The sequence below is a fragment of the Vulpes vulpes genome, chromosome 14 (genome assembly GCF_048418805.1).
Source record: "Vulpes vulpes isolate BD-2025 chromosome 14, VulVul3, whole genome shotgun sequence".
Classification (NCBI taxonomy): domain Eukaryota; kingdom Metazoa; phylum Chordata; class Mammalia; order Carnivora; family Canidae; genus Vulpes; species Vulpes vulpes.
Genome location: NC_132793.1, coordinates 133,003,558 through 133,030,116, shown reverse-complemented (window position 1 = coordinate 133,030,116; position 26,559 = coordinate 133,003,558). Strand labels below are relative to the sequence as shown.

At 37.3% G+C, this 26,559-nt stretch overlaps 1 protein-coding gene across 18 annotated transcripts in view; it reads left to right on the top strand.

Moving 5' to 3' along the window:
- Positions 1 to 26,559, top strand: part of ZCCHC4 (zinc finger CCHC-type containing 4) — a 50,887-nt gene that overhangs the window by 4,512 nt on the left and 19,816 nt on the right. For 16 of the 18 annotated variants that reach the window (XR_011997221.1, XR_011997219.1, XR_011997220.1 and 13 more), the window contains 4 exons: positions 10,941 to 11,216; positions 11,656 to 11,736; positions 21,161 to 21,233; positions 24,954 to 25,104. Coding sequence is in view for 11 of the 18 variants with exons in the window: in XM_072737970.1 (XP_072594071.1) it covers positions 10,941 to 11,216; positions 11,656 to 11,736; positions 21,161 to 21,233; positions 24,954 to 25,104 (581 nt within the window). In the remaining 7 variants the exon portion in view is untranslated. The remainder of the gene's footprint in view (positions 1 to 10,940; positions 11,217 to 11,655; positions 11,737 to 21,160; positions 21,234 to 24,953; positions 25,105 to 26,559) is intronic. The other 2 variants (XR_011997225.1, XM_072737966.1) reach the window with 1 other exon arrangement.

The window sequence follows — 26,559 nt, the reverse complement described above, 5'->3', positions numbered from 1 at the left end:
GTCTATGTTAAGTGGAAAGGAGGAACTGGGCTCTATTAAAAATATCTTTCTTGAACTTTTTACATTTTGAAGTCTTTTGATAGGGGAGGCTGTTTCTTAAGATAACTTGAACACTCCTTTTTTTTTTTTTTTAAGATTTTATTTATTCATGAGAGACACAGAGAGAGAGACACACAGGCAGAGGGAGAAGCAGGCACATTGCGGGGAGCCGGATGTAGGACTCGATCCCAGGAACCTGGGGTCACACCCTGAGCTGAAGGCAGATGCTCAACCGCTGAGCCACCCAGGTGCCCAACTTGACCACCCCTAACTAAAGTACTTTGTCAGTGATGACTACTTAATATATGGAAATGCAATCAAAAACAAAAAATATTTACAAGGGAATTAATGTAAATTGAGCACTGCCGTGAGCCGGCTCATGCTCTCTGTTAGACATGAGAATTATTTAATCTTGCTAAGGTGGTTTACTTAGATGAGAAAATTGAGGCCTGGAGAAATTGAGTGTCTTCATTAAGCTCTTACTACTAGAGCGACTTAGCAGTGACTCACACTTACACCTCTATTCTAAAATGTTATTTTTAAACATAAAAGTAGATAGTGATTAACATATGGGTAATGATTTAAGGAGATTTAAGAAGGTAGATAAAATGTGAGTAATATAGGGATATGTCATAATGAGATTATCATAATGATACAAAATAGAATATCAAAGATGCAGAAAGTAGAAAAATATCATCCATGGTTTCTCCCTTTGAACCGATCATCACCTTGTTCATTTTGTAGTGTTTTCTCCTAGCTTCTTTTTACCTGTGCAAAAGTTTGTTTTACAAGGTTGTAGCCGTAATGTATATATATAATCTCTTGTCCTTTGGCTTACAGATTTTATCTGATAAGCCTGTTTTGTATGTTATGACATAAGGATATTGGTGATTTAATTAAACCCCGTAGGAAAATCTAGATGATCTTGTTTCCTTGTGTAATACAATTTTAGTCTGGAGCTAAATCATTGTTCTGTCTTTGTACTGCCAGAGTATGGTTTTTTGATGATAATTTTTGAGATTCATTTTTCATGTTAATTAGAAAATAAAAACACTGGCTAAAATGTGGAGTATTAAAGAATTTTCAAGAGGCCATTTCTTGGAGGTCATACTTTCATCTGTAATCTAGTGCTGATTCTTGAGAGCTTAATAAAATAATTTTCAACATTTTAAATCATCTGTAACCCATAACCTTGGATTTTGTTGGCCAAGCTTGCTCCCTCCCTCCCTCCCTCCCTTCCTTCCATCCATCCATCCATCCATAATCATTCTTTGTTGAGGGCTCAAAAAAACCTTGAAATGTTAGTAGTGGAGTTGAAATATGCAAAGATAATGCACTGCTAAGAAGGATGTGCTAAACGTAGAAAATATTTATAGAAAAAACTGAGTGTTCTGGAAAGTCAGCCGTGATACAGATACCTCATGCCTTCACTGATTGGTGCAGTTTAAGGGCATGAGACTTGAACAGATTTTGGAGGATGGGGAGAAGTTGAAGCTTTCTGAAAGTTGAAGTGAGGCTTTCACGGCCTCATTTTGTGATGGATGCTGTTATGCTTTCTTATAGACTTTCTGTGGAGTAAAACATTTGAAATCTGTCATTCCTCTAAAAATTTATAATTTTGGCTTTTTAAAATCAGAGGCTTACTAATTTATTATATGTTAGTAAGTTACCTATTCTCTGAGGTGAGAAAATTGAGACTGGCAGTTCATCCTCATGTGAAAATGAACCTAAGGATGATGTATTATTACTCGAGACTAATTGTTTTCTAAGTTAACTTTCTACAACTCATTTATAAATTATCTTATGAAATAACTACTCCATTTGAAAGTATTAAAATGCATTTCAGTATAATTCCTATTCTGCAGTGCGAACCTTCATCTGTCACTGTGGAGTAACAATAGGTTTTCATTGATAATTTCTTTTCCAAATTGTTAGAAAGGAATTATGGTAGCTAGCAAAATAAATTAGCCTATGTTACTTGATTTTTATTATGGAGCTGGTAGTGCTGCACAGATGTCTAGGTGCTACAGAATAGGATTTGATAATCGTTTTTTTAATCTCACTCTTTGAACCATGCTTTATATTTCATGTGTTCAGTTGACAGATTTACATTTTGTGTCTGAGATTTGACTTTCTTATAGTTTTTAGCTGCCTGTTAACTCCCTCAAATGTTATTTTATTATGTAGTATGTTGGCACCTTATTGTGACCTATGAAGTCTTAGAGAAGATATATTTTGATGCTAAAATAAGCATTAATTTATGTGCATCCATATAGTTTTGCTCAGTTGATATTTCATTTCGTTAACGTTTTTTTCTGAGCTCATTTAAACTCAGATTTTCAAGGTCTGCTATTAGGGGAATGCCATAAACATAATTCGTCTACTCCAGGAAAGGCAAATGGAACATCAAATGGAGATCAATAAAAATGACATTTCAAAATGCTAGCCTGCAGTTTGTGAATCATGCTGAGCCATGCGGCAGAATGAATTTCTTCTGCCCCGGGGTATGTGTAGAAAGTACGAATGGGAAGGAGCGCTGAGTAATCCTCAGCCTTTCATGTGCCTCCTACCGAACTTCTAAAACACCTTGTTTCCGTTAAATTTAAAGCAATATACTTGAATGATTATGATATGATTTTGAATAGAAAGAAAAGGTTAACAAACTAGCAGGGAAGCTCTCTGAGGAACAATCCCCACAAGACACAGAGATGTGCAAGTGGAGGTTCGTTTAATACTTCTCTTTTCCTTTGTTTAAAAGTAATTAAACTTGGTGCCCTCAGTGCCGGTAGAGAGTCCTGTGTATGAGCGAATTGCGCACCAGTCCTTCATGGTTTTGAACCTTCTTCTCTTCCTGGTGATTTGGCAGCTTCTCCCCCTCAGCTGGCATTGCCTGGTGAGTGATAGGCAGTCCTTCTGATTGTGTTTAAGGAGCAGAACTTGACACAGCTTTATCCGTGGGGATCTTGCTTCTCTTTTTTCCTGCAAAGCCCTTGATCGTTGCCATTCTTTCAACGTTAGTATTTATTTTCCCGATATCAAACATAGGCTCTATTGCTCCGTTTTAGCTCCTGACTGCACATATAATACCTTTGCGTTTTGGGACTGAAATCGTAGGTGGTGGCAGGGACACTGGAGTGTGGTACTAGCAGTGGCTGTGCTGAGCCGAAGAGGTGACTGCATGAAGGGCCAGGGGAGGTTTGCACATGGGGGGACCATCCTGGCTACGCCATGACCCCCGTCTGGCGGATGGCATTATGTATCATATCTCAGTGTCATAGATGCTAAAGTGTGAAAACATATGCGTCTTACAAGTGATGAAATGGGATGGTGGGGATTTGCTTTGTGATCCGTCTGACGGGTAGACTTCTTTTAATGGGTAGACTTAGTTCAGTTGCATGGTGGACATAATAGATGTGCTTGGTCTTGATTTTGCTGTATTATTTTGTGCTTTCTGGTTTTTTTTACTTCTCTGCTCCCTTTCATTGTGTGGTGTATATTTCCTTTTTTTAAACATGTATTTCTTCTATTTTTTTGTTCTTACAATTGCCTTTGTAGCTTTTTATGCTATATTTAATCCTTTTTTTTTTTAGATTGCCTTCTTACATCTAAAAATGAAAAATAATGGACTAGAATATTTCATATTCCAGTCTCTCTACAATCACTATCCAGTTCTGGTTATTTTTTTTTAGGGATAACCTTTAATGCCTTTGAGTATTGCTTAGAACTCTTACTTGGTTTTTCAGTTTTAAATGATGTCTTTTGCCCTTTGACTCTATCACATGAGAAAATCAGTATAGTTCTACTATTTCCCACTTTCTCTAGGACTTCCCCCCACATTTTATATTTGGATTTATATTATTTTTATTTATTTATTATTTTTAAAAATATTTTATTTATTTCTTCATGAGACACGCAGAGAGAGAGGCAGAGACACAGGCAGAGGGAGAAGCAGGCTCCCTGTGTGAGCCCAACATGGGACTCGATCCCAGGACCCTAGGATCATGCCCTGAGCTGAAGGCAGATGCTCAACCACTGAGCCTCCCAGGTGCCGCATATTATTTTCATTTTTACTGTAACTGTAATATCCATATTGTTCTGTTTTTATTCTGTGGTTAAATGATTTCAGTGCTTACTGACAGCCCTTTTGCTGTAATTCCTTCATTTATTTCCTATTTGGCTAAAATTCATTCTCTAGTGGTTTTTTGCTTTTTAAATAAAAGTCTCATATTAATCAGAAATTTTATTTATTTAATCTTTTAATACTTTATTTATTTATTCATGAGAGACACAGAGACACAGGCAGAGGGAAAAGCAGGCTCCCTACAGGGAGCCTGATGTGGGATTTGATCTCAGGACCCCAGGATCACGACCTGAGCCGAAGGCAGATGCTCAACCACTGAGCCACCCAGATGCCCCTTAATAAGAGATATTAAATCAAAATCCCTATGTGGCTACTCTATGGTTCCATTTATGTGAAATATCGCAAGCAGGCAAATCTGTTGAGACAGGAAATAGATCAGTGGTTGCTAGAGGTTGGGGATTGGGGTTGGGGAATGAGGCGTGACTGTAGATGGGTACAGGGTTTCTTTTTGAGGTGATGGAATTGTTCTGGAATGAGCTTATGGTGATGGTTTCCTCACTTCATGAACATTCTAAAAACCACTGAATTGTACGCTTGAGAAGGGTGATTGTATGGTATGTGGACTAAACTTTAGTAAACAAATAAAATCTGTATGTGGCAATGGAATCAAATAGTTCAAAAAACCAAGTAGAGGTTTTACAAAGAACAACACCCCTGTCTCCACCTGTGTATTTCTCCCTCTTCAGAAGCAACGATAGTCAGCTCTTTTGGCTAATTATTTTAGAATTTACCTTCCTGTCTGTGAAATACAAAACATGCCGTGTTGCTTGTTCTTCATTATCAAGTTTTGAAGTTATCTATTTTCTGTGGAAGATGAGAGTTTTTCTTTTTCTCCTCTCCTACCCTCTCCCCTCCACCTCTAATCCCCCACTATAATCCATACCTTTTTCCTACCCCGTTTGTTATATGGTTATGTCATAACTTGATTAGATTCATATTTTAGTATTTGCATTATTATAACCATGTAAGTGCTGCTCATAACTAAACCACGTAATAAAACACGTTTTTTTTTCCTTCCTACACAGCTTTTTGGTTTTTTTTGGAGTTAATAATAATCTTGGATTTTTTATTATTATAGCTGCTATTTGCTTATTTATGTGCTTATCACTGCTTCAACTGCAAACTCCCTGCCAGTTGTCTGAATCTTTTAAGAACATTCAGATGTACCATAATCCATTAGTTTCATCTTCTTAGAGAAATCTGTCCTAGGGCTTTCAGAAATGCCCCAGTCTGGCATGGTTGCCCTTTCTGCCTGGCATTCAGTTGTCCTGCAGTTTCTTTACTAAGGACCTAGATTATATCACTGGATAACCTGAGTTCTTCCAAGTCCTCAAATATTTGTTTACCTCCTTTATTCTTGAGTGGCACTGATCCAGCTATAAGATTATTTAGATTATATGCTTTTTTTTTTGGGACAGTTGCAAGATTGCTTCATGCCCCCAGAGCAGTACTTCTTAAATGATCTCTTTTAAAGAATCAATCGTTTGTTTGCTTGTTTTATGTTCTTGTTTTTATTCCCTACCCATTAGGATCAGATAACTCTGTAAATAGAATGAAAATAAATTACTAGGAAATAAAATGAAAAAAAGAGAAGACATACAGACTACAAGCCCACATTTTTTATTAATTCGAACAGACAGAAAAGTACTCTGTTTAAGTGGTATAAAAATTTCTAAACACATACTCTTAATATCTATCTTTGTCTCATGGGGAACTGGTAACAGGTGACTGCCAGCACCGGTGCATGGCCACTCTGTGAAGAACACTGTTCTAGAGTTAAATTTGGTATTGAAGTCTGAGGCCAACCTGATTTCTACTATCCAACAATTCTGAAATCTGTGTTTCTGAAAATACTTTTATCTGTGCTGATACTTGGTGGATACCTATGCAGATGATGGAATTCGAGGTTAGAAATCTTTTTCTCTCAGAATTTGGAAGGCAGTGTTCCATTTACTTTTGTCTTCATTATAGGTGTTGAAAAGTTCAAGTTCAGGAAGTTCATTCTCAAGCACATAAATAATCCGTGACCTGTGTGATCCCTCTGTCATTTTTTTTTTTAGAATCTTATTATTCCTACGAGTATGACATTTCATGATTACCTGTCTTGCTGTGAGTCTGTTATATTCTGTTTTGCTGGGTAGTAGGTTAATCCTTTCAAACTGGAAACTCATGTTCTTCAGTTCTGAGAAGTTTCCCAGATTATATATTCCCACTGCAAAAGAATGAAAAACCAAATCGCACACAACTTTGGACTGAGTACAGCCTATTTCTTGCTTAGTATTTTTCTGAGGTCATCTTTGTTTATTTTTGTTGTGTTTAATTACTGCCTTTTATTTAAAGCACTTTTTAAAGTCTTTTATTATGGAAAATTTCAGACATGCACCAATGCAGAGAGAACAGTATAAAGAATCACCTACACCCACACCCGGCTTTATCACTCATCAATGTGTGGCTAATTTTATTTCACCTGTACCTTCTACCCTGACCTCCAGGGTCGATATTATATAATTTTATCCGTAAATACTTTACGTATCTCAAGAAGTAAGGCCTCTAAAAAAAGGATAATCACAATACTGTTAAAATACCTTAAAAATGAACAGTTCCTTAATATTATATAACATGTTAGTAGTCACGTTTAGTTAGTATTCACGTTTCTCTGATTAGTCCATAAGTGCCATTTTATAACTGGTTTTTCAAATCAGGATCCACATAGGGTTTATGCATTGTAATTGGTTCACACCTTTAATCATTTGTTGAAGAAACAGAGTAATTTGTCCTACAGAACTCCTCACATTCTGTATTTGTTGATTACATGCTGGAACGTTTAACATTTATTCTATCCCTGTATTTCTTGTAGTGGTATCATCAGACTCAAGTCTGGTTTTAGGGGGCAATACTCTTGTAAGTAATGGTGTTTATTTCCTTTTGTATTACATTGAAAGATAGATAATGTCTGGCTATTCACTTTGTGTGATTTTAAGATTGGTCATGTGTAAATTAGCCAGTCGATGAGCAGTACAATTGATTATGTATATTAATCTTTTATTCGGTAATCATGATTTTACTTACTGGTTTCTAGCAACTTACTGGTTCAGGACTTTCTACATACACAGTCATGTCTGTCAATAAATTGTTTATTTTTCCTTTCCAATCCATGCCTTTTATTTCTTTTTCTTGTCTTATCAAGGTGGTTGGAATCCCCAGTCAATGTTGAATAGAAATGCTAAGAGTAGATATCTTTGCTGTGTCCCAATCTTGGGAATAATGCATTCAGTCTTTTACCAATGTAGTGTTAGGCTGTAGGTTTTTCTCAGATGCCCTTTATCATGTTGTGGAAGTTCTCATCTGTTCCTAGTTTTCTGAGAATCTTTCTCATGAATGATTGATTTTGTCAAGTGCTCTTTTTCCTCATTTAATGAGGTGTTTTTTTTTTTTTTTTTTTTTAAGATTGTTAATATGGTGAATTGCACTGAATGAATGCAAGCATTGAAGCAGGCTTGCATTCCTGGGCTAAGCTACACTGGTCCTGATCTCTTACCTTCTTTATATATTGTGGTTTTGATTTGCTAAAAGCCCATTAATTTTTGAGTTTGTGTTTATGAAGTTTATTGATCTTTGGTTTTCTTTAATTTTTTTTTTTCTGGTTTGGTATTGGGATCATGCTTGTCCTAATGAAATGAACTGAGAACTGTATCTTTCTCTTCAGTATAGTGGAAGAATTTGTGTGGAATTGATATTGTTCCATTGTCATCTTTTTTTGCATTGTTTTTAGTGGGAAATATGATAACATTCTTAATCTTTGTTGCTCTGTATGTGCCTTTTTTTCTTCTGATTTTAAGATTTTCTTTTTCACTGATTTTGAATAATTTAATTAAGATGTATCTTGTAGTTTTCTTCTTGTTTCTTGTGCTTGAGGTTCTCAGAGCTTTCTGAATCTTCTGATGTAGTTTTTGGAAAATTTCAGCCACAATTTTTTCAAAATTATTTCTGCCATTTTCATGTATTTTGGTTCCTTGGTGTTTCATTTTGGATAATTTCTGAGACTGTGCCTTCATATACACTAATCTTTTTTCTGTAATGTCTGAATTGCTGTTAATTCTATCCAAGGTATTTTTCAGCTCAGACAATTAAAAAAATCTTTAAAATTCAATTTGAGTCTTTTTAACATTTTCTATGTTTTTACTTAATAGGCTCATGCCTTTTTCTACCATTTGAACATATGGGGTATAGTCCTAGTAAATGGCACTCATGTCTCTGTCTACTGATTATAATAGCATCTCTGTCTTTTTTTTTTTTTTTTAGATTTTATTTATTCGTGAGAGAGGCAGAGACATAGGCAGAAGCAGGCCCCCTGAGGAGCCCCATGCAGGACTCGATCCCAGGACTCCGGGATCACATCCTGAGCCAAAGGCAGATGGTTAACCACTGAGCCACCCAGGTGCCCTCTGTCATTTCTACTCAATTTGAACTGATCTTTTTCTCCCCGCTAGTCATGGGTCATGTTTCCTGTTTCTTTACATGCCTGGTGGTATTTGATTCATTGCTGACAGTGTCAATTTTACCTCATTGTATCCTGGGTATTTTTTATTCCTTTATGTATTTTTGAGCTTTGTTCTGGAACACCGTTGTTGCTTGGCTATAGTTTGATACTCTTGAGCAGGATTTGGCAAACTACAGGTTGCAGGCCGACTTTAGTCATGCCTGTTCATTTACATTGAATCTGCAGTTCCTTTTGTGCTACAATCACAGAATAGGATGTGACAGAGAAACCAGATGGCCTGCCAAGCTCAATATTTATTACCCAGTCCTGTACAGAAAAGGTTCATTGTCCCTTGCTTTTGAAGACTTATCTTTAAGCTTTCTGGCAAGACTAGAGCACCTTTGGGGGTAAGGCTAATTGCTCCCCCATCCTGAGGTGGTTACCCTTCTCAGCGCTGTACCTGATGCTTGTGTTTCGTGAGGTTTCTCACTTGGACTCACTGGTAGACAACCATTGTGTACCCTGTTGGCTATCTGGTGATTATTCCATCTGCTCCTTTCCAGTGATTTCTCTCCTTCACTCTGGGTACTTTCTTCACATGCATGGGCTGCTCAGTCCTCAGCTACAAACTTGAGGGGAGTCATGGCAAACCGTGGAGCGCTCGCTCTCTTGCTTTCTGATTCTCAGGTGCTCTGCCCTGGGAATTATAGCTGCCCTGGCCTCCAGCACTTCTCTGCTCTGCCTCATGGGTTCATTGAGTTGTGTTTGGGCTCTCTGTCCCCGTGTTGCCAGCCCTCCACAGGCAGTAAACCAGGCAGGTGTACCTACCCCCTCATCTCTTCCCTTCTCTTGTTCACCGTTTGGGCTGCCAGTTGTCCCATTATGTTACAGCTGTACTTTCATATCTTTTGTCTGTTTAGAAAAGGTTTTAAGGGGCAGGATGGTGAATCTGGTCTCTGTTACCCTATCAGGGATGATTGTGGAAGTCTTTAGCCCTTAACATTTAATAACAAAAGGTAATAGTAGCAAATTCAGTGTTTCTGTTGCCAGAGAACGTACTGGTTCTTTTTACCACATTTTGTGTCTTAGGAGCCCTTTTCTCTCCTGACATTCTTACTTTGAATTACTATAAAAGTTTCCTCTAATATCTCTTCCCCTTTTCTTTCCAGCCGTAGATAAAGCTGTCAGAAGCACAGTTATCATGGAAATAGAAACATTTAAATTACTGGCACGATAAGCTTATTTCTTGCTGTAGCCATTCAGAATATCGATTTGTCACTGCCTTGGGTGCTTTGAAGTGAAGCTGTGCTTAGATATAAAAAGTTTTAAAACCCACTTTGATTCTATGTGAAGTTCACAGTTTTTACAGTGCAGTTCTAGAGGTTAGTTCAGTTGAAACCGTGTGACTCTCTTAAACTCAGAATCCTTTAGTGTGGTATTTGACATGCTTAGATTTTTAGACATTGCCGACCCGCTACAGGCCTCAATAATGTCATTTGTTTTTCTTTAGTTTTCTTACCCTCATTTCATAGCTGGTGCTGCTATGCAAAATCAGCAGTTTCAAAATAATGTACTGTGATTATTTTCTCCAATTATCTCTAATTAAATGAAAGGAAAAAAAAAACCCAAAGTGGTAACTTTGATATCAGATAGGATGTCTTGGAAGAGATCAGATGGGCTATCAGTATTTCTTTTTTTTTTTTTTTTTTCTTTTTAATGCTTTGGATATTGTCTTGCTGTTTGGGGGTTGAGCTTTTTCAGAACTGCTTCCCTCAGTGCTGCTAAGAATAGAGGAACTTTGTAGGAACATTTTTTCTTTTAAGAGGTAATTTTTCTTGCTAAGTATGCCATAAAAAATTGAAGAATGATCTTAATTTCTCATTTTAAAATGACTGTCATACTGAGCCAGACTATTTAACACTTCAGAGTTAGGACACATGGATTTGTCAATAAATTTAAACGTGATAGTAGACTCCATTACTACTAAGTTGTTTGAGTAATATATTATATTCACATTTTAAATAGATATTGATCCTCATTCAGTGACTGAATTGGAGCATCTCAATTCTTATAAAATTGCTGATTCTTTTCTACTTTGTAGGTATGCAGCCAGACATAAATTCTAGTCAACATTCCACAGATTTTCCTTAACCTTTGTTTCTTTACACAGTACTCTTAGGAAGTAATAATATTTTTTGCATACTAAAAACAGCAAAAAGAAATAGTCTTTAAAACAATAAACTTGTAATATATTACCTTGTGTTTAATTATGTCTTGAAGGTACTTGAAGTTTATTGAGTTGCCCTTGTCTCAGAGAAAGTTTTGTCAAAGATGTCAGCAGTTGCTGTTGCCAGACGATTGGGAGAAGCATCATGAGCATCGGGTAGTAGGTGATATTTCTATCACCCAGTTAAGAAGGCCAAGTCAGCTTCTTTATCCATTGGAAAACAAGAAGACAAATGCCCAGTATTTGTTTGCTGATCGGAGCTGTCAGTTCTTGGTAGACCTACTTCCTACCCTTGGATTCACAAGAGTGCTCTGTGTTGGAACACCAAGGTATGCTATATATTTTTTAAAACCTTCTACTATCCCCACTATCTAAGCTGTAAGAAAAAATAATCAAGTAGTTGTTTGCTATGTTCTGGGACATGGCATGCAGTTTTAAATATACAAAAGAAGTATAAAGCATGGTCCCTCTCTTGAGTTTGTAGTCTATATTACATTTGAGAAAAAGTCCTTACAGATTTCTGATAAATGATAGGAGATTGCTTCTGATTTGATTCTTAAATTGTTTATAACTTTAGAGTTCTCGTTTTCAAATAAGTTCTACATTGGAAAAGCTGAAATCTTGGTTATATCTGCCAAATTCTTTTCAGTGTTTCATTGAAATACTAGAAATACCAGGAGAACATCAGTGGGATTTTTTTGGTTTATTTGCTAATTATCTATGGCGTTTCTAATTCCTTATTAAGTTTGCTTTCATTAATTGTTTTAGGTTACATGAGCTAATCAGATTGAAAGCATCAGATGACAAGAAATCTAACATTAAAAGCCTTTTATTGGATATTGATTTTCGGTAGGTTTATAGAGTATGATACTTACTGTCATTCATTGTCATCTGTTTCTGTTTAATGTTTTTCTGTTTAATGTTATTAATTATTACCTATTACAATCCTCTAACGTTCAGAGTAGTAATTGGTTAGAAGCCACCTTTTTAGTCATATAGACCCCCCTTGTAATCTTCTGTATTTCAAACAAGATGGCAGTGGATTTCTTTTTTTTTTTTTCTGGATATGCTTCCTAAATTTTTTCAATGAATGTGTCTCATTGACTTGGGCTTGTAATTTAGAGATAAATTCTTACTGAATGAAATTTCTCTTCATACACTTATTTTTCAAAGATAATTCTGAACTTCTTCATCATGATGTTTTAATATATTTATTTTAATACTTATTTAGTATGTATCTATTTTTAATTTATTTGTTTTAATTCTTTCAATATATTTTATTTTAATGCATTTTATTTATCCTAATTTATTTTAATATATTTCACAAGATGATGTGCATATTGTCTTTCATTGGATGTAGCCTAAAGTCAAGGGAGTGCCACCAGGGAATAGACAGGTCTTAAAGCAGAGGATTAATGAATAGATCCGAGTCTGTGGGACAGGGTTAGAATTAAATGGCATCTGATGTGTTGGGACAAATGGAGATGAAACTGGCAGAGGAGCACACCTGGTAGCTAGCTCCCTGCAGGTGGTAATTTAGAAAAGCTCATGTGTCCATCCACAGTCTCTGGGATCCTATAAACTTGGATTACTCTTCCTTCTTTCTGTAACTGTTTGAATTCCATGAGATCATGGTGAGTCTACAAAACACTGTGTTCTTAGTATCTTTTACCTGTTCTTGAATACATTGAAGGAGGCAAGCACTGCATTTCTTTTTACTTGATCTGATAGTCTGTTTGGCCAGTATCCCAATATTTGTTAGAGAGAACCTAGGAAATTACATGTGCTTTTCTCTCCCCCAAAACAAGGTGGACAGAATTTTGAAGTGTAAAAAGTCACAAGATGAAGTACAGCTTTTTTAATTTATTTATTTTTAGATTTCCAGGTCAACTTTAGATTGTCTAATAAAAGTAACTGTGTTTCTCAGAAATAAGCCACACTTTCTGTAGCCTCTCATTCCTTATTAACAGGACTAGTACTAATCTCCACTTAACATGAGTAATGCTCAGTACAGTGGAATTCCATAGGTGATAAAACAATTTTTTTTTAAGATTTTATTTATTTATTCATGAGGGTCACACAGAGAGGCAGAGACACAGGCAGAGGGAGAAGCAGGCTTCCTGCAAGGAGCCTGATGTGGGGCTCAATCCCAGGACTCTGGGGTCATGCCCTGAGCTGAAGGCAGACGCTCAACACTGAGCCACCCAGGCATCCCTAAAACAGACTTTTTAAAGAAAAACTCAATTTCCTTTTCTTAAGTTGGGATATAATGCACTGAAAACCCACCAAGTTAAGGTATATATGCCAGTGGTTTGGGGTATATTCATTACGTTTTGCACCAGTCACCCTTATCCAATTCCAGAATGTTCCCATCACACTGAAAAGAAACCCTCTCCCCACTTCCTCTGATGATCTGTCTCTGTGGTCTGTGTGTTCTGTGTGTGTTCTAGAAATGGAATCCTGCCATACGTCCTAAGTGTGTGGCCTCTTTCACATGCTGCTGTGTTCATCCAGCGCATACTATCTAACAGGGCTGTATTAACACTCCACTGTATAGAGGTATCGGATTCTTGTTGTAAATACCACATCCCTTTCCTTAAGAATGACTGTCAAATTACCGTAAAGGTATTATTTTAAGGGTAGAAGTTTAACTTTGACGTTCTTATCAAAACAATATGGACAATAACTGGGGTTGGCGCTGAATGCTTGTCCTGTGTCAAACCCTGCTCTGCCTTAGTCAGTGCTCACAAGAGCCTCCCCTGTAAGGGAGGTGCTGGCATCCTCCTCATTTGCCGACGAGAAACCCAGGCTGTGGAGACGTGAAATAACTTGACCTCACAGTTCTGAGTGGCCACGTCAGGGTTCAGACCCCGTCAGTCTGGCTCCAAACATTAAGATGCCCTCCGGAAGTAACCTGTACATAAGCGTTTTTTATACAGCCCGTTTCTCGGTCGTCGTCCTTCTGTGTCTCCCCTTCTCTGCCTACCCCTGTGCCTGTTCCACGGAGGTGCATGTGAGTCAATAGTGGCTTTGCAGGTTACTCACATATTTAGAATAAGGCACTCCGTAGTCAGGCCCCTTACACCGGAGCCCTGGAAATCTGTGTCTGTCAGAGAGCCTAAGATACAGCAGGCCTTGGCGCACGCGAGCTCCTGGGCCTTGCCCACTGTTGTTCGCGCTCCATTCTTCTCTCTCTACCTCTTGTTGTGTCTTTCCCTGGATTAGCTTTATGCTCCAGTTTACTTCACGCTCACTGCCAGGGATTTTGGCAGCTGCAGCTTTCAGCTTATGTAGTCCCAGCTCAACTGTCCAGGAGACAGGCACTCTTTCCTGAGCCCCAGCAGCATAGCTCCAGGGAGGGATGGCTCACCTGGAGTCATATGCCTGTTCCAGAGCCTTCTCTGTGGCCTCGCAGGTAGGATGCCCTGGCAGCCCTGACCAACTACATAGAGTGGGTTCACCACAGGAAACCCTCACTTACATAGGTGCATGAGAAACAGCAAACAAAAATAATAATCACATGTCCACAACCAAATTATTTAACATAATGTGTGTCAGTTGTCAGCAGCACCCACTTCCTACCGTTGGGACTTTTACCTCAGTGAAAATGGTACAGTGTTGTCTTTCTAATAGTATGGTTCTTTGAAGTTATCATACAATTTGTATTCTGATTTTGTTTAAGTCAAGCTTTTTTCAAGGTTTAGTTTTTTTTTTTTTTTTCAAGGTTTAGTTGCAGTGGGCTGGTTTATACACAAACTAGAAAAAAACTGACTCGTCTTGTTCAAATTTGAAGGATCTTCTGGTTTACTTTTTTTTTTTTTTTTTAGCTTTCTAAAGAGACATGATCTTTAATACTGTCACCCAAAACATTTTAGATTTTGGCTTTTTAGACCTTTTTAATGCATACAAACATTTTAAAAAGTAAGAATCATATAGTCTTTTTTTCCCCACTATATATCAGGCATATTTTTTTTTTAAATTGAGGCATATTTCACATAGAAAGAAGAGGTATTTAGTGTTATTCAAAAGGTTGCACAACTGTCACCACTATGTAATTCCAAAACATTTCCTTTAATAAATGATCTCTCGGGATGCTTGGGTGGCTCAGTGATTGATCATCTGCCTTTGACTCAGGGCGTGATCCTGGAGTCCGGGGATCGAGTCCCACATCGGGCTTCCTGTGTAGAGCCTGCTTCTCCCTCTGCCTATGTCTCTGCCTCTCACTCTCCCTCTCTCTCTCTCTCGTGAATAAATAAATAAAATCTTTTAAAAAAAATAAAGTGATCTCTTTTCCTCCTCCCCCAGCCCTTGGCGGCCACTAATCTACTTTCTATCTCTGTAGGTTTGCTTATTCTGGATATTTCATAAAAATGGAATCATACAATATATGGCTTTTATTATCTAGCTTCTTTCATTTAGCATGATATTTTCAAAGTTTATCCATGTTACAGCATGTATGAGTACTTAATTCCTTTTTATGGCTGAATAAATACTCCATTACAATGATATAACAGATTTTGTTTATATGCTCATCAATTTATGGACATTTGTGTTTCTTCCATGTTTTTGCTATTTTGAATAATGCAGCTATGAACATTTGTGTACAAGTTTTATATGAATATAGGTTTTATTATCTCGTGGGTATTGGGTTAATTTGCGAGGGCTGCAATAACAAAATAATCATATTGAGTAGCTTATACAACAATAATTTATTGTCTCCATTCGGGCGGCTAGAAGGAGAGAGAGAATCTTAGGCTCAATGCCCAACACGGACCCCAACGTGGAAGCCAACACTGGGCTTGATCTTATAACCCAGAGATCATGACCTGAGCTGAAATTAAGAGTGGATGCTCAATCAGCTGAACCATTCAGGCACCCCTATTGTCTGTCTAATGTGGTATCTCATTGTGATTTTGTTTTGCATTTTATCAATGGCTAATGATGCTGAGCATCTTTTCATATGCTTATGGGCCATTTGTTTATCTTTTTGGAGTAAGGTCTGTTTAATCTTTTGCCTATTTTTTAATTGGTTATCTTTTTGTTGTTAAATTGAAAGAGTAGTTAATATATTCTGGATACTAGACCCTTACTAGGTTTATGATATATAAATATTTTCTCCCTTCCCATGGGCTATCTTTTCACTTTTGTGTCCAATTTTTCTCCTCTTTCTTTGGTTATTTGTGTTTTAGGTGTCATATCTAAGAAATGATTGCTAGATTCAGGGTCATGAATATTTCACAATGTTTTCTTTTAAGAATTTAATGATTTTAGCTTTCACATTTAGGTCTTTGATCTATGTTGAGTTGTTTTTCATTTACGTTGTGAGGTAGGGGTCCAACTTCATTCTTTTGTACGTGAATGCCCAGTTGCCTCAGCACCATTTGTTGAAACAATTATTTTTCTCTCATTGAGTTGTCTTGGTACCTTACTGAAAATGAATTGACCATAAATGTATGCAGGTTTTTTTGGACTTTTAATTCTGTTCATTTGACCTATGCTTGTCCTTATGTCAGTTCCACACTGTCTTGATTACAGTTGCTTTGTAGTAAGTTTTGATACTGGAAAGTGTGAGTCTTCCAGCTGTATTCTTTTTCAAGATTGTTTTGGATATTGTGGGTTCCTTGCCTTTCTATATAAATTTTAGGATCAGCTTGTCAACTTCTATAAAAAAGCCAGCTTGGATTTTTATAGGGATTTCATTGCATTTTTTTAACTTGGAGGCTAGTTCTATCTTAATATTAAGTCTTCCAGTTCTTGAACATAAGAGGTCTTTCCATTTATTTAGGTCATTTTTATTTTTATTTTTTTTTTAAAGATTTTATTTATTTATTCATGACAGACACAGAGAGAGAGGCAGAGACACAGGCAGAGGGAGAAGCAGGCTCCAAGCAGGGAACCCGATGCGGGACTCGATCTCGGGTCCCCAAGATCACACCCTGGGCCGAAGGCAGCCCTAAACCGCTGGGCCACCAGGGCTGCCCTATTTAAGTCATTTTTAATTTCTTTAAATGATACTTTGTAGTTTTCAGCATACAAGTCTTAGCGTGTCTTATTCCTAAATATTGTTTTTGCTGCTATTATAAATTAAATTGTTTTTCAAATTTCATTTTGTACTGTTCATTGCTAGTGTCCTAACTTTTTAAAAAAAAAACTGTGATAAAATACACATAGGTTAAAATTTACCATGTTATTTAAGTGTACAGTTCAGTAATGTTAAGTAAGTTAAATATCTTCACATTGTTGTACAACCACTCACTGGAACTCTTTTCATCATAGCTGAATTCAAATTTTAATTTGAAAGATTTATTTGGACCCTTAATTTTTCATTTAAACTATTTGTCTTATAGTTTTACATTTCTTGGGACTGTATATTTAAATCTCTTGGACAGAGTAGAGGATGTGCATAAAGTTATTTTGTAACTTACTGAATGTACTGATACGGGATCCCTGGGTGGCGCAGCGGTTTGGCACCTGCCTTTGGCCCAGGGCGCGATCCTGGAGACCCGGGATCGAATCCCACGTCGGGCTCCCGGTGCATGGAGCCTGCTTCTGCCTGTGTCTCTGCCTCTCTCTCTCTCTCTCTGTGACTATCATAAGTAAATAAAAATTAAAAAAAAAAAAAAGATGAATGTACTGATACTTTTTTCTTTCATATCTATATATGTGTGTTTTGGAAACAAAAAACTGAAGGTGTTGTATTAATCAGCTTAGCTGCTTTTATACTGAGTCAGTTCTGTAAAAGGTTGACATTGGGTATTAAGAGAGAGCTCTTTGGGGCACCTGGGTGGCTCATTCCATTAAGTGTCCCAGTCTTGATTTTTGTCCCACATGAGTGTACCACTCATGGCTGAGGTCATGATCTCAGGGTGGTGAGATTGAATCCCGTGTTGGGCTCTGAGCTGGGTAAGGAGCCTGCTTGGGATTCTCTGTCCCTCCCCCTTCCCACAATAAATTAAAAAAAGAGAGAGAGAGCTCATTTATTAAAACACAGTAGTTATCAGAATGAACTGTATCTGTTGCCTGTACTCATGATATTACAGGGTATGGAGTTGATTTGTATTTCTTGCTAGGACCACAGTTAAATCAGGAAAAAGTTCCTATGTGATACAGAGTGAGAGTGAGTAGTTACTTTTCACACTTTTTTGGTTTGTTGCCCTACCAAAGGTCTGTCCAAGGCTTCAGAGAACTGCCTCAATTCCAGTGTTACATATGCTATAAATATTCTCTTTGTTGGGGGGGGGGGTTGTTCTAAGATATGAAGTTAACATTTGCTAAGATGGATTTTTAAATGCTCCAATTTTAGCATGAAGGATGTGAAGCTCTATTTGGCAAACTATCATCCAAATAAAGTTATATCAAAAAAATGAATTTCTTAGGTTCATTTCATGGACTAATTTTATTCAGCTCTTGATTACATTTCCTGTGTATAGAGCATGTTTCACACTTGGTAACTGACTTTCATTTAAAGAGAATGAATGGCCAAATTAAATGAATGTCCTTTTGCAGTTTTCAAGTGCATGCATTTCTGATTGGTTTTGTTTGCCTTATTCAATAGAGAGAATAATTCTTTGAGGCCAATTTCATTTTAAGAGGGTAATGTTCAGTGATTTTTCATAATTTAAAATATGAAAAATTATGCTCCCTTGTTTGTATCTGATGGAAACTCAGAGCTGAAATCTTGGCTTTATTCTCTCTCTGACTCTGCCCACTGCTGCCCAGAATGATTTGGACAAGTGTGCTAGGCTGAATTTTATGTAAATAAAATTTTCGTTTTTAGTTTTTAAAAAATGACTATTGTGTCTTTGAGAAGCAATACAAAAAGGTGAAAAGGGAGTAGGAATATATTTTAAAAGGGATTGTATTTTCCTTTGTTACAAAGCAATGCAAGAAAGAAGAAAATCCTCAAATGATAGTTGACCCACAGTGGTACTAATATTGAGATATACATAAAATAACTGATATTATGTATTATCAGTTATTTGGAATTTAGTTTATTAGGAAGACATTTGTTTATTAATAATTGACATTGTCCACAGTTTTTGGAATGTTCATCAGGTTAAAATATATAGTTTGAATGTTTTTCAGTTACCCAAACCTCTTATTTTTTCAGTGCAAATTTATGTTTTATGGAATCAGCAGATGTACTAAGTGTCTCAAATGATATTAAGGGACATTGTACTTAGAATGAACAGCTGTTCTTCTGTCTCTACAGAACAAGAAGAAATGGGTTTAGACTACAGGAGGAGAAATTTTGGTTGGACATAATCATAATTCCCTAATATGAGGGGAATTAAGACATAAATCATTATAGCTGATATTTATTAAAATAGCAATGACTAACATTTCAGTATATGCTATGTAGCTCCTTTATATATAAGCAGTTTACATACATCGTTTCACTTACACTTAAGTTCTATGCAGTAGACACTATTATTCCATTTTGTGGATGAAAAACAGGCTCAGATAGGTTAAATAACTCACCAAGTTTACTTAGGTAATAGGTGACATAACTAGTGTTTTCTTTTAAAGATTTTATTTTGAGAGAGAGTGAGCAAGCAAGAGTGATCACAGGGAGGAGCAGAGAGGGACGGCAGAGAGACAAGCAGGGAACCTGCTTGGAGTCCTATGTCTCGCTCTATCCCACCACCCTGATTTCAGGACCTGAGCCAAAATCAAGAGTGGGATGCCTAACCGACCAAGCCACCCAGGAGCCCTGAGACCCAGTGTTTGAAACCAGACTGACTGTAGAGCCTGCATTTTTTTTTTTTAAGATTTTATTTATTTATTTGAGAGAGAGAGCAAGAGAGAACATGAGTGAGGATGGGGGAAGAGGCAGAGGGAGAGGGAGAAACAGGCTCCCCGCTGAGCAGGGTGCCTGACATGGGACTGGATCATGACCTGAGCAGAAGGAAGGCAGACACTTCACTGGCTGAGCCACCCAGGCGCCCCCTAGAGCCCATTTTAACCACGGTGTAATAGGGAGAGGATAAAGCAGGGCTTTCACTGGGGGGTGAGTCAGTTATGAATAGTAAGGGAGGACAGAGCAGAAGTAGAAGCAAAGTGCCACTCTCATGATTTGGTTAAAGAAGTTGTGTAACTCAGCATGGGTCCCTGATTTTTTCCACTAGGTTATGAATTCTATAGAAGGGTGGTGTGGTTCTTACGTGAATTGTTTATAGCAAAATTTTAGAAGTTCAGAATTCTATCATAATAAAGAAGTTTCTATATTATATAAAAAACTCAGAATTCAGCAAGAACTAACAAGACCCATATACATAAATATGGGAAAGACATAAAGACAGATAATACAAATACAATTAAAGAGTACAGAAAATTCAGTCTTGTAAGAAATCAATAAATGCCAATTTAAACCATAATGTGCTATGATTTTTTAGTAAATTAGCAAAAATTTATAAAATGTTAATGCACAAAGCTGGTACACTCATTCATTACTTTTTTTTTTTTAATATTCCATTTATTTATTCATGAGAGACACAGAGAGAGGCAGAGACACAGGCAGAAGGAGGAGAGGCAAGCTCTATGCAGAGAGCCCGATGTGGGGACTCGATCCTGAGACTCCGGGATCATACCCTGAGCCAAAGGCAGATGCTCAACCAGTGAGCCACCCAGGCATCCCTCATTCATTACTGATTGTATTTTAAAGTAGGATGTTAGAAGAATAAAATGGTTCAGTCAGTAAATAAATATCTCTCTTTCTCTTGGCACTAATTCAGTAAATATGAAATGCACATACTTATTTTTGTTATATATATATTGAGAAGCATATTTTATAGAATTAATCTGCAATAGACAAGAAATGCTTTGTATTAAACATTTTTTTTGTTAACCACAGAATATAATTAACAGCTGTTGAGCAGAAATGTTGATTCAGTATTTTTCTTAAAATTATTAAGTATGAGAGATGTATTTTAATTGCCAACCCATCTTGAACTTAAATTGCATAACAATCTATCAGTAATCTCATTGTTTCTGTATAATTCTATAGTCTGAAGGTACGTTGTGCATTTTATATTTGCATCTTCTGTAGTTTTTTTCACTGGCTTATTGGGAACATAATTTAAGTTTGATATCCATTCATTATCACTGACTCCCTGGGATATGGGGAAAGTATCCTTTATTTCCAAAAACTAAGGAATGATGAAGTTGCTTAATTTATTAAAGGTGTGATTTCATAGTTTAAAATTTTAATTTGTATTTATTTACTGTGTAGCCATAACTGGACAGATAACTACAGTAACAAATTATTTTACAGGTATTCACAGTTTTATATGGAAGATAGCTTTTGCCATTATAACATGTTTAACCATCACTTCTTTGATGGAAAGGTAAGAATTATTACCGTTATCCTTTTTATTGTGGAAGAGCAAATTTAAGAGTACCTCCTTTCTTATTTGCTTAGAGTTCTTCAAGATCAAATCATGGCTGTTCACCATTTATTGGTATTTATTTTTTTTCATCCACTGTGTGTGTGTTGAGCATCTAGAAGTGATTGTGTTATTCTTCTTCTGTGACTTTTTACCGCTTTTTGGATACAGACTCACTTTCCTACCAAGGCCCCAATGGCTTGGCCCTATCTGATCTCTGTCGCCATCCATCTTACTGTTCCATGCTCTGGTGTTATGTTCACGTTCAGGATGTAGGACTTTCACCTGGAACTGGCTTTTCCATCATGAAGGCTTTTGCCCATGCTGTTCCCTCTGCCTTCTAGTCTCATTTTGCCTTGTTAACTTCACCTCATTTTTTAGAGCTCTCCTCCAAGTCACTTTCTCTAGCCTCCTCTGAGCCCCAGACAAAGTCAGGTTCTTCTTTGTTGCTATATGATGCCGTAATTAAATAATTCTGTGGTTAGTTGTTTGATGTCTGCCTCCCTTGTAAATTTCATGTTGCAGTTAAGGGGATTTATAGTTTTATTAAACTAATTCTTAAAAATTAGACAGGTTCGAAAGTGAACCTTAATCTGTGAACTCTGGGTGATAATGATGTGTCAGTGCAGGTTCATTAGTCGTGGAAAATGTACCAACTGGTGGGGAATGTTGATAATGGAGGAGACCATCCATGTATAGCAGGGGTAGCTTCTTTCAATAATACGATGTTAGTAATGTCACTATAAATAAACAACATAGCAGAGCTGATACTTCTAGTTTGAGCTCTTCGCCAGTCCTATTATAAAATAAAAACTATATCCAACCAAGTAATCATACCTGACAGGAAGTTGGCTGCAACTGTTTGAGATGATCAAGACTACCACAAGCACATATCCTTCTATGCATGTATATCAATTTTTAAAAAAAACTGTGAGCCATGTAGAAGTATATGTTGTTTTAGGTTATTAACAAATAATAGGACAAAAACCAAGCAAAACTAAAAAACTGTATCCAGACAAGGAAAACAAATTCTGAATTGTTGGTTGGGATTGGAAAAGAGTCTCCTGATCCAGTCTAGCCAATGGTGTACTCCTTCCATGAGCCTCAGTCAGCATTGGGATATATATTTTTTAGCTGCGATAGCCGTGGAAAGCAAATATGAAATAAACAGCAGTTAGAATTAGACATACTTCACAGTTTCCCAAAGGGCTTATGTGGTCGATAATCTCTAGGATTTGAGAACCGATTAGATGAGTGTGAAGGAGAGAGAGGAATTGCAGACTCACTTGACAACAGACCACAGTGGACTTCTCAGCTAGGCCAGTAGCGGTGGGGAAGAGAGAGGTGGATTCTGTAGTCATTTCACAGATGGAAACGAGATTTGGTGGTACGTGTACTGGATGAGAAGTCAGAGATGACCTTGTGGTCCGGCCTGGCTTTGTATTTCATTCTTCTATGTTTTTCATGCCATACCATGATTTTGCTTTCTATCTTGAACAATAATGGTGAGATAAGAGTGAAATGACATTTGAATACCTAACAGCTGACTGTTGCTTCTATTTTAAGAATGTAACATGTAATCAGCCTTTTCCTAGGAAATTCTTTTTAACTTTTATTGAAAGCTTGTGGAATTACCTTATAAGTTTCTAGAATAATGGTTGGAATATGCTGCCAAGACTGAGCTCCACTTTATTTTTCCCAGAAGAAAATAATCGTCTAGCCCAGGTTTTCCTTTCTCTATATTTTAGGAGCAGCCTTAAATAGCACTGCAACTGTAGAGATTGATCTACAGAAAACTGTTGTCTTGGATGATTTTACTATCTGCCCTTTTTCTGCCTACTTTCTGAGTCAAGGTTTTCAGTGGAGCCTTACCATCCACTGATCAAACACTTGAGTATTTAAGCGTCTACCAGGGGCCTGTGAAGGTGTGCAGGGCGCTTTGGAGGACATAAGCCTCCATTGATGCCTATAAGCACTTCACAGCCCACTGAATTAAAAAGCAGGAGCTCCCTGCGCAGGATTTTCTCATAGAAAATCATGCAGTCTTTAAGGTAATAGAAAATGTCATATGCCTTAATGGTCAAGGAAGTTGAAGTATGTACAGGGGATGGTTATTTAAAGTACCAAGCATTTTGGGGCTCCTGGGTGGCTTAGTTGGTTAAGTGTCTGCTTTTGGCTCAGATCATGGTCCCAGGGTCCTGGCTTCCAGCCCTGCATCAGGTTCCCTGCTCAGCGGAGAGTCTGCTTCTCTCTCTCCCTCCCCTCCTACACCTCCCTTCTACTCGCGGGCTCTCTAAAATAAATAGATAAATAAATAAATCTTTTAAAAAGAAAAATAAAGTACCAAGCACTTTTTAAAATGATGATTGAAATGAAGGGAAGAGTTAAAGTACTGTCAACACTGGTGGCATAAGCAAGCCTCCGTTTCTATAGGTGGTCAACATTAGGACCCTCAGCAGGTCATGACAGGACCTCACACCATTGATTCTTACCTGCAAACAGACATACTCTATTGGTTTTTTAATTTGGCCAAGAGTCTAGGTTTAGTTTACTTGTTTATTTTTCTTTTCCTACTTTTAAGTCTAAGGAATTGGAAGTTTTCCAATAACAATGTCTGTACTTTAAGTCCTTGTTTGTGAAGGCAGGTTAAGGAAGTGCCAGGCAGCACTTGAAAAATGATTAACCTTCTTGACACGCCATCCCTTGCTCTAGGACTTCCAGTAGGAAGTTAATAAAGACTCTCCTAGGGAAAAGGGATTAGAGTGTTGTGGTTTTTTTCCTCTCATCAATTGAGTCTTCTAAATTGATTTAGTGGAAGAACAATATATATTTTATTATAAAGTACATATGGCTTTATTAAAATTTAAAATGCCATTAAGCTTTAAAGTCTCGGGCTATTTTGTATACTGTGTTGATTTGCTTTTTATAGATGAGTACTCGAAAACGACTACAAAGTCAGTAGACTGGAGTTAGGATTATAGGTATATCTCTTATTAACTTCTCCCAAAGCAGAAAATAATAAATATCCTAGACAGTGCGTAATGTTAATTTTACAATTACTAAAAACACTTCAGTTAGTCTGTTGGGAAAATGTGTTAATTGCATGGTTTCATGGCCTGGATAAGCTTTGTTATTTGTGGACTTTCATTCATTTCCTCACCGTGCATGTCCGAATATGTCTGTCCTGTACCTGGTGCTCAAAAACATGTGTGAGGTAACTGGTAACGTGTAGCTCTTATTAAACTGAACTTGTGGTGGTGGACAAACCAGACAGGAAAAAAATAGGTCGTATTTGTCTTTGTGTCTCCAATGTTTGGCTCAGTCCCTGCTTCTGTTTGTGGGATTGAATTTAGCGTTTTAGATAGTCTTCATGGGTAATGAGTTTTTCTCTCCTAGGTTACTAAATTTAGTTTTTTAATTTAACCATTTGAAATGTGTAGTCCTCTGATAGTGATGGTGTTTGAATTTGCAATTTTAAAAACCTACTTATCAAGGAACCCAAAGATAAAATCTCATGGGGGCCGAATGAGAGAGGCTTCTGGATGTCACTGAGGGACTCTGGGGTGGCAGGATGGATGAAGTTTCAGTAGAAACAATGGGACCGAGCCTCATGCTTTCTCCAAATAGGATGAAGTGCCTCCCTCTAGTCCTCATTTAGAAATGAATTTTTATTTGTTCCAGGCTGCCCTTGAAGTATGCAGAACATTTTTACAGGAAGATAAAGGTGAGGGAGTCATTATGGTGACAGATCCTCCTTTTGGTGGCTTGGTTGAACCTCTGGCTGTTACATTCAAGAAGTTAATTGCTATGTGGAAAGAAGGTCAAAGCGAAGGTGTGTAATTTATTACTTACTGCAAAATAAACATGTATCTGTGTATCTACTTCCTGTCAAATATTAGCAGAGCTCAGTGAATCAGAGCACTGATAAAATATACATGTCTTGGGTTCTTGTGTTTTTAGAAACAGGCTTGTTTGAGGAGGTAGCAGACTTCATTAGCATGATACACTTTGCACTATTCTAATCATGTGTTTTCAAAATGACTCGTAGGTGAGCGTAAGGGAACATTATGAGGAATAGCAGTACACTGTTGTCATTTATTCAATAAATATTTACTGCGTGGCCCCTGTGTTCAGATACTGTTTAGGTCCTGGAAATAGAGTACTGAACTAGATGGACACATGTTCCTGCCCTCATGGACCTTACGTTCCATGTTCCTAAAGTCTCGTCCAGAGCTCCAGGAGGGCCCCCAGCCTCTGGCTCAGAGCTCTAAACTGTGCCATGGTTTGGGTAGGATGACTGGGTATGCGCTAGCCGTGAGTGATTATCTGTGACAAATAGATACCACGGAGATAGAGGTGGGTTAGTGGCTGGGGGTTATTATTCAGCTCAAAAGTGCCTTAGGCCTTCAGAGTAATTAATTGTCTAATTAGCTGGCACAGTCAGTTTTTTAGTTTCTCGCTTGCAAACTGAAAAACTGTACGAGTGTCAGGAGTTTGTCATCAAGCTTCTCCTTTAATTGTGCTATGTGAATAGTGTGCTTTGGAGAGAGAATGCAAAAGAAATCTGAAACATGACTCATAGTCTTAAGTCCACTTATTAGAACAGATAAGGTCAGTGTTAATTGAGGAAGCAATGAAGTGCTCAGTGGACTTGAATTTGAGTTCAGGCACTTAATAGGTGCCTGAACTTGAACAAATTCCTTAAATCTTATGGCATCAGTTGCCCTGTCTGTAAAATGGGATTATTAGTGCCTAACTCTAGGGGTTATTGTAAGGAGGTAATATATAGAAAGTACCTGGCATTGGGCTACATAATAGCTACATCTTGTATCTGTCATAAAGGTTATTCTTGACTAAGATTGTTTTTTAAGAATCTCCCATGCTTCAGGAAAGATTGACTCATCCCTGAAAATGGATATAACGAGTCGTAGCAGAGCTGAGATCCTCTGCCTTCTAGCCCATACTTCTTGCCACCGCATGACAGTGACCTTGGGGCTTCCAAGCAAGGCTCCTTGTCATTTCCCACTTTATTGGTGATATCTTTGCCTTTACTTAGACTATAGTGATATGCATGTAAGGATTGCTTTTATATACCCCTTATAACTGTGTTTAGTTGTAAAAGCACATTTCCATTGACTTTTGGGAAAGGTCAAGTTGTAAATGACACTCTGGTAAACATTCTCTTCTTTTGTATGATTTAAGTGCATTGAAAACACTTGCAGTTTCTCCTAATATTAGAGGGTTTGCAGTTACAGCTGTTTTGTTTTTTTTAGATAACAATTTATTT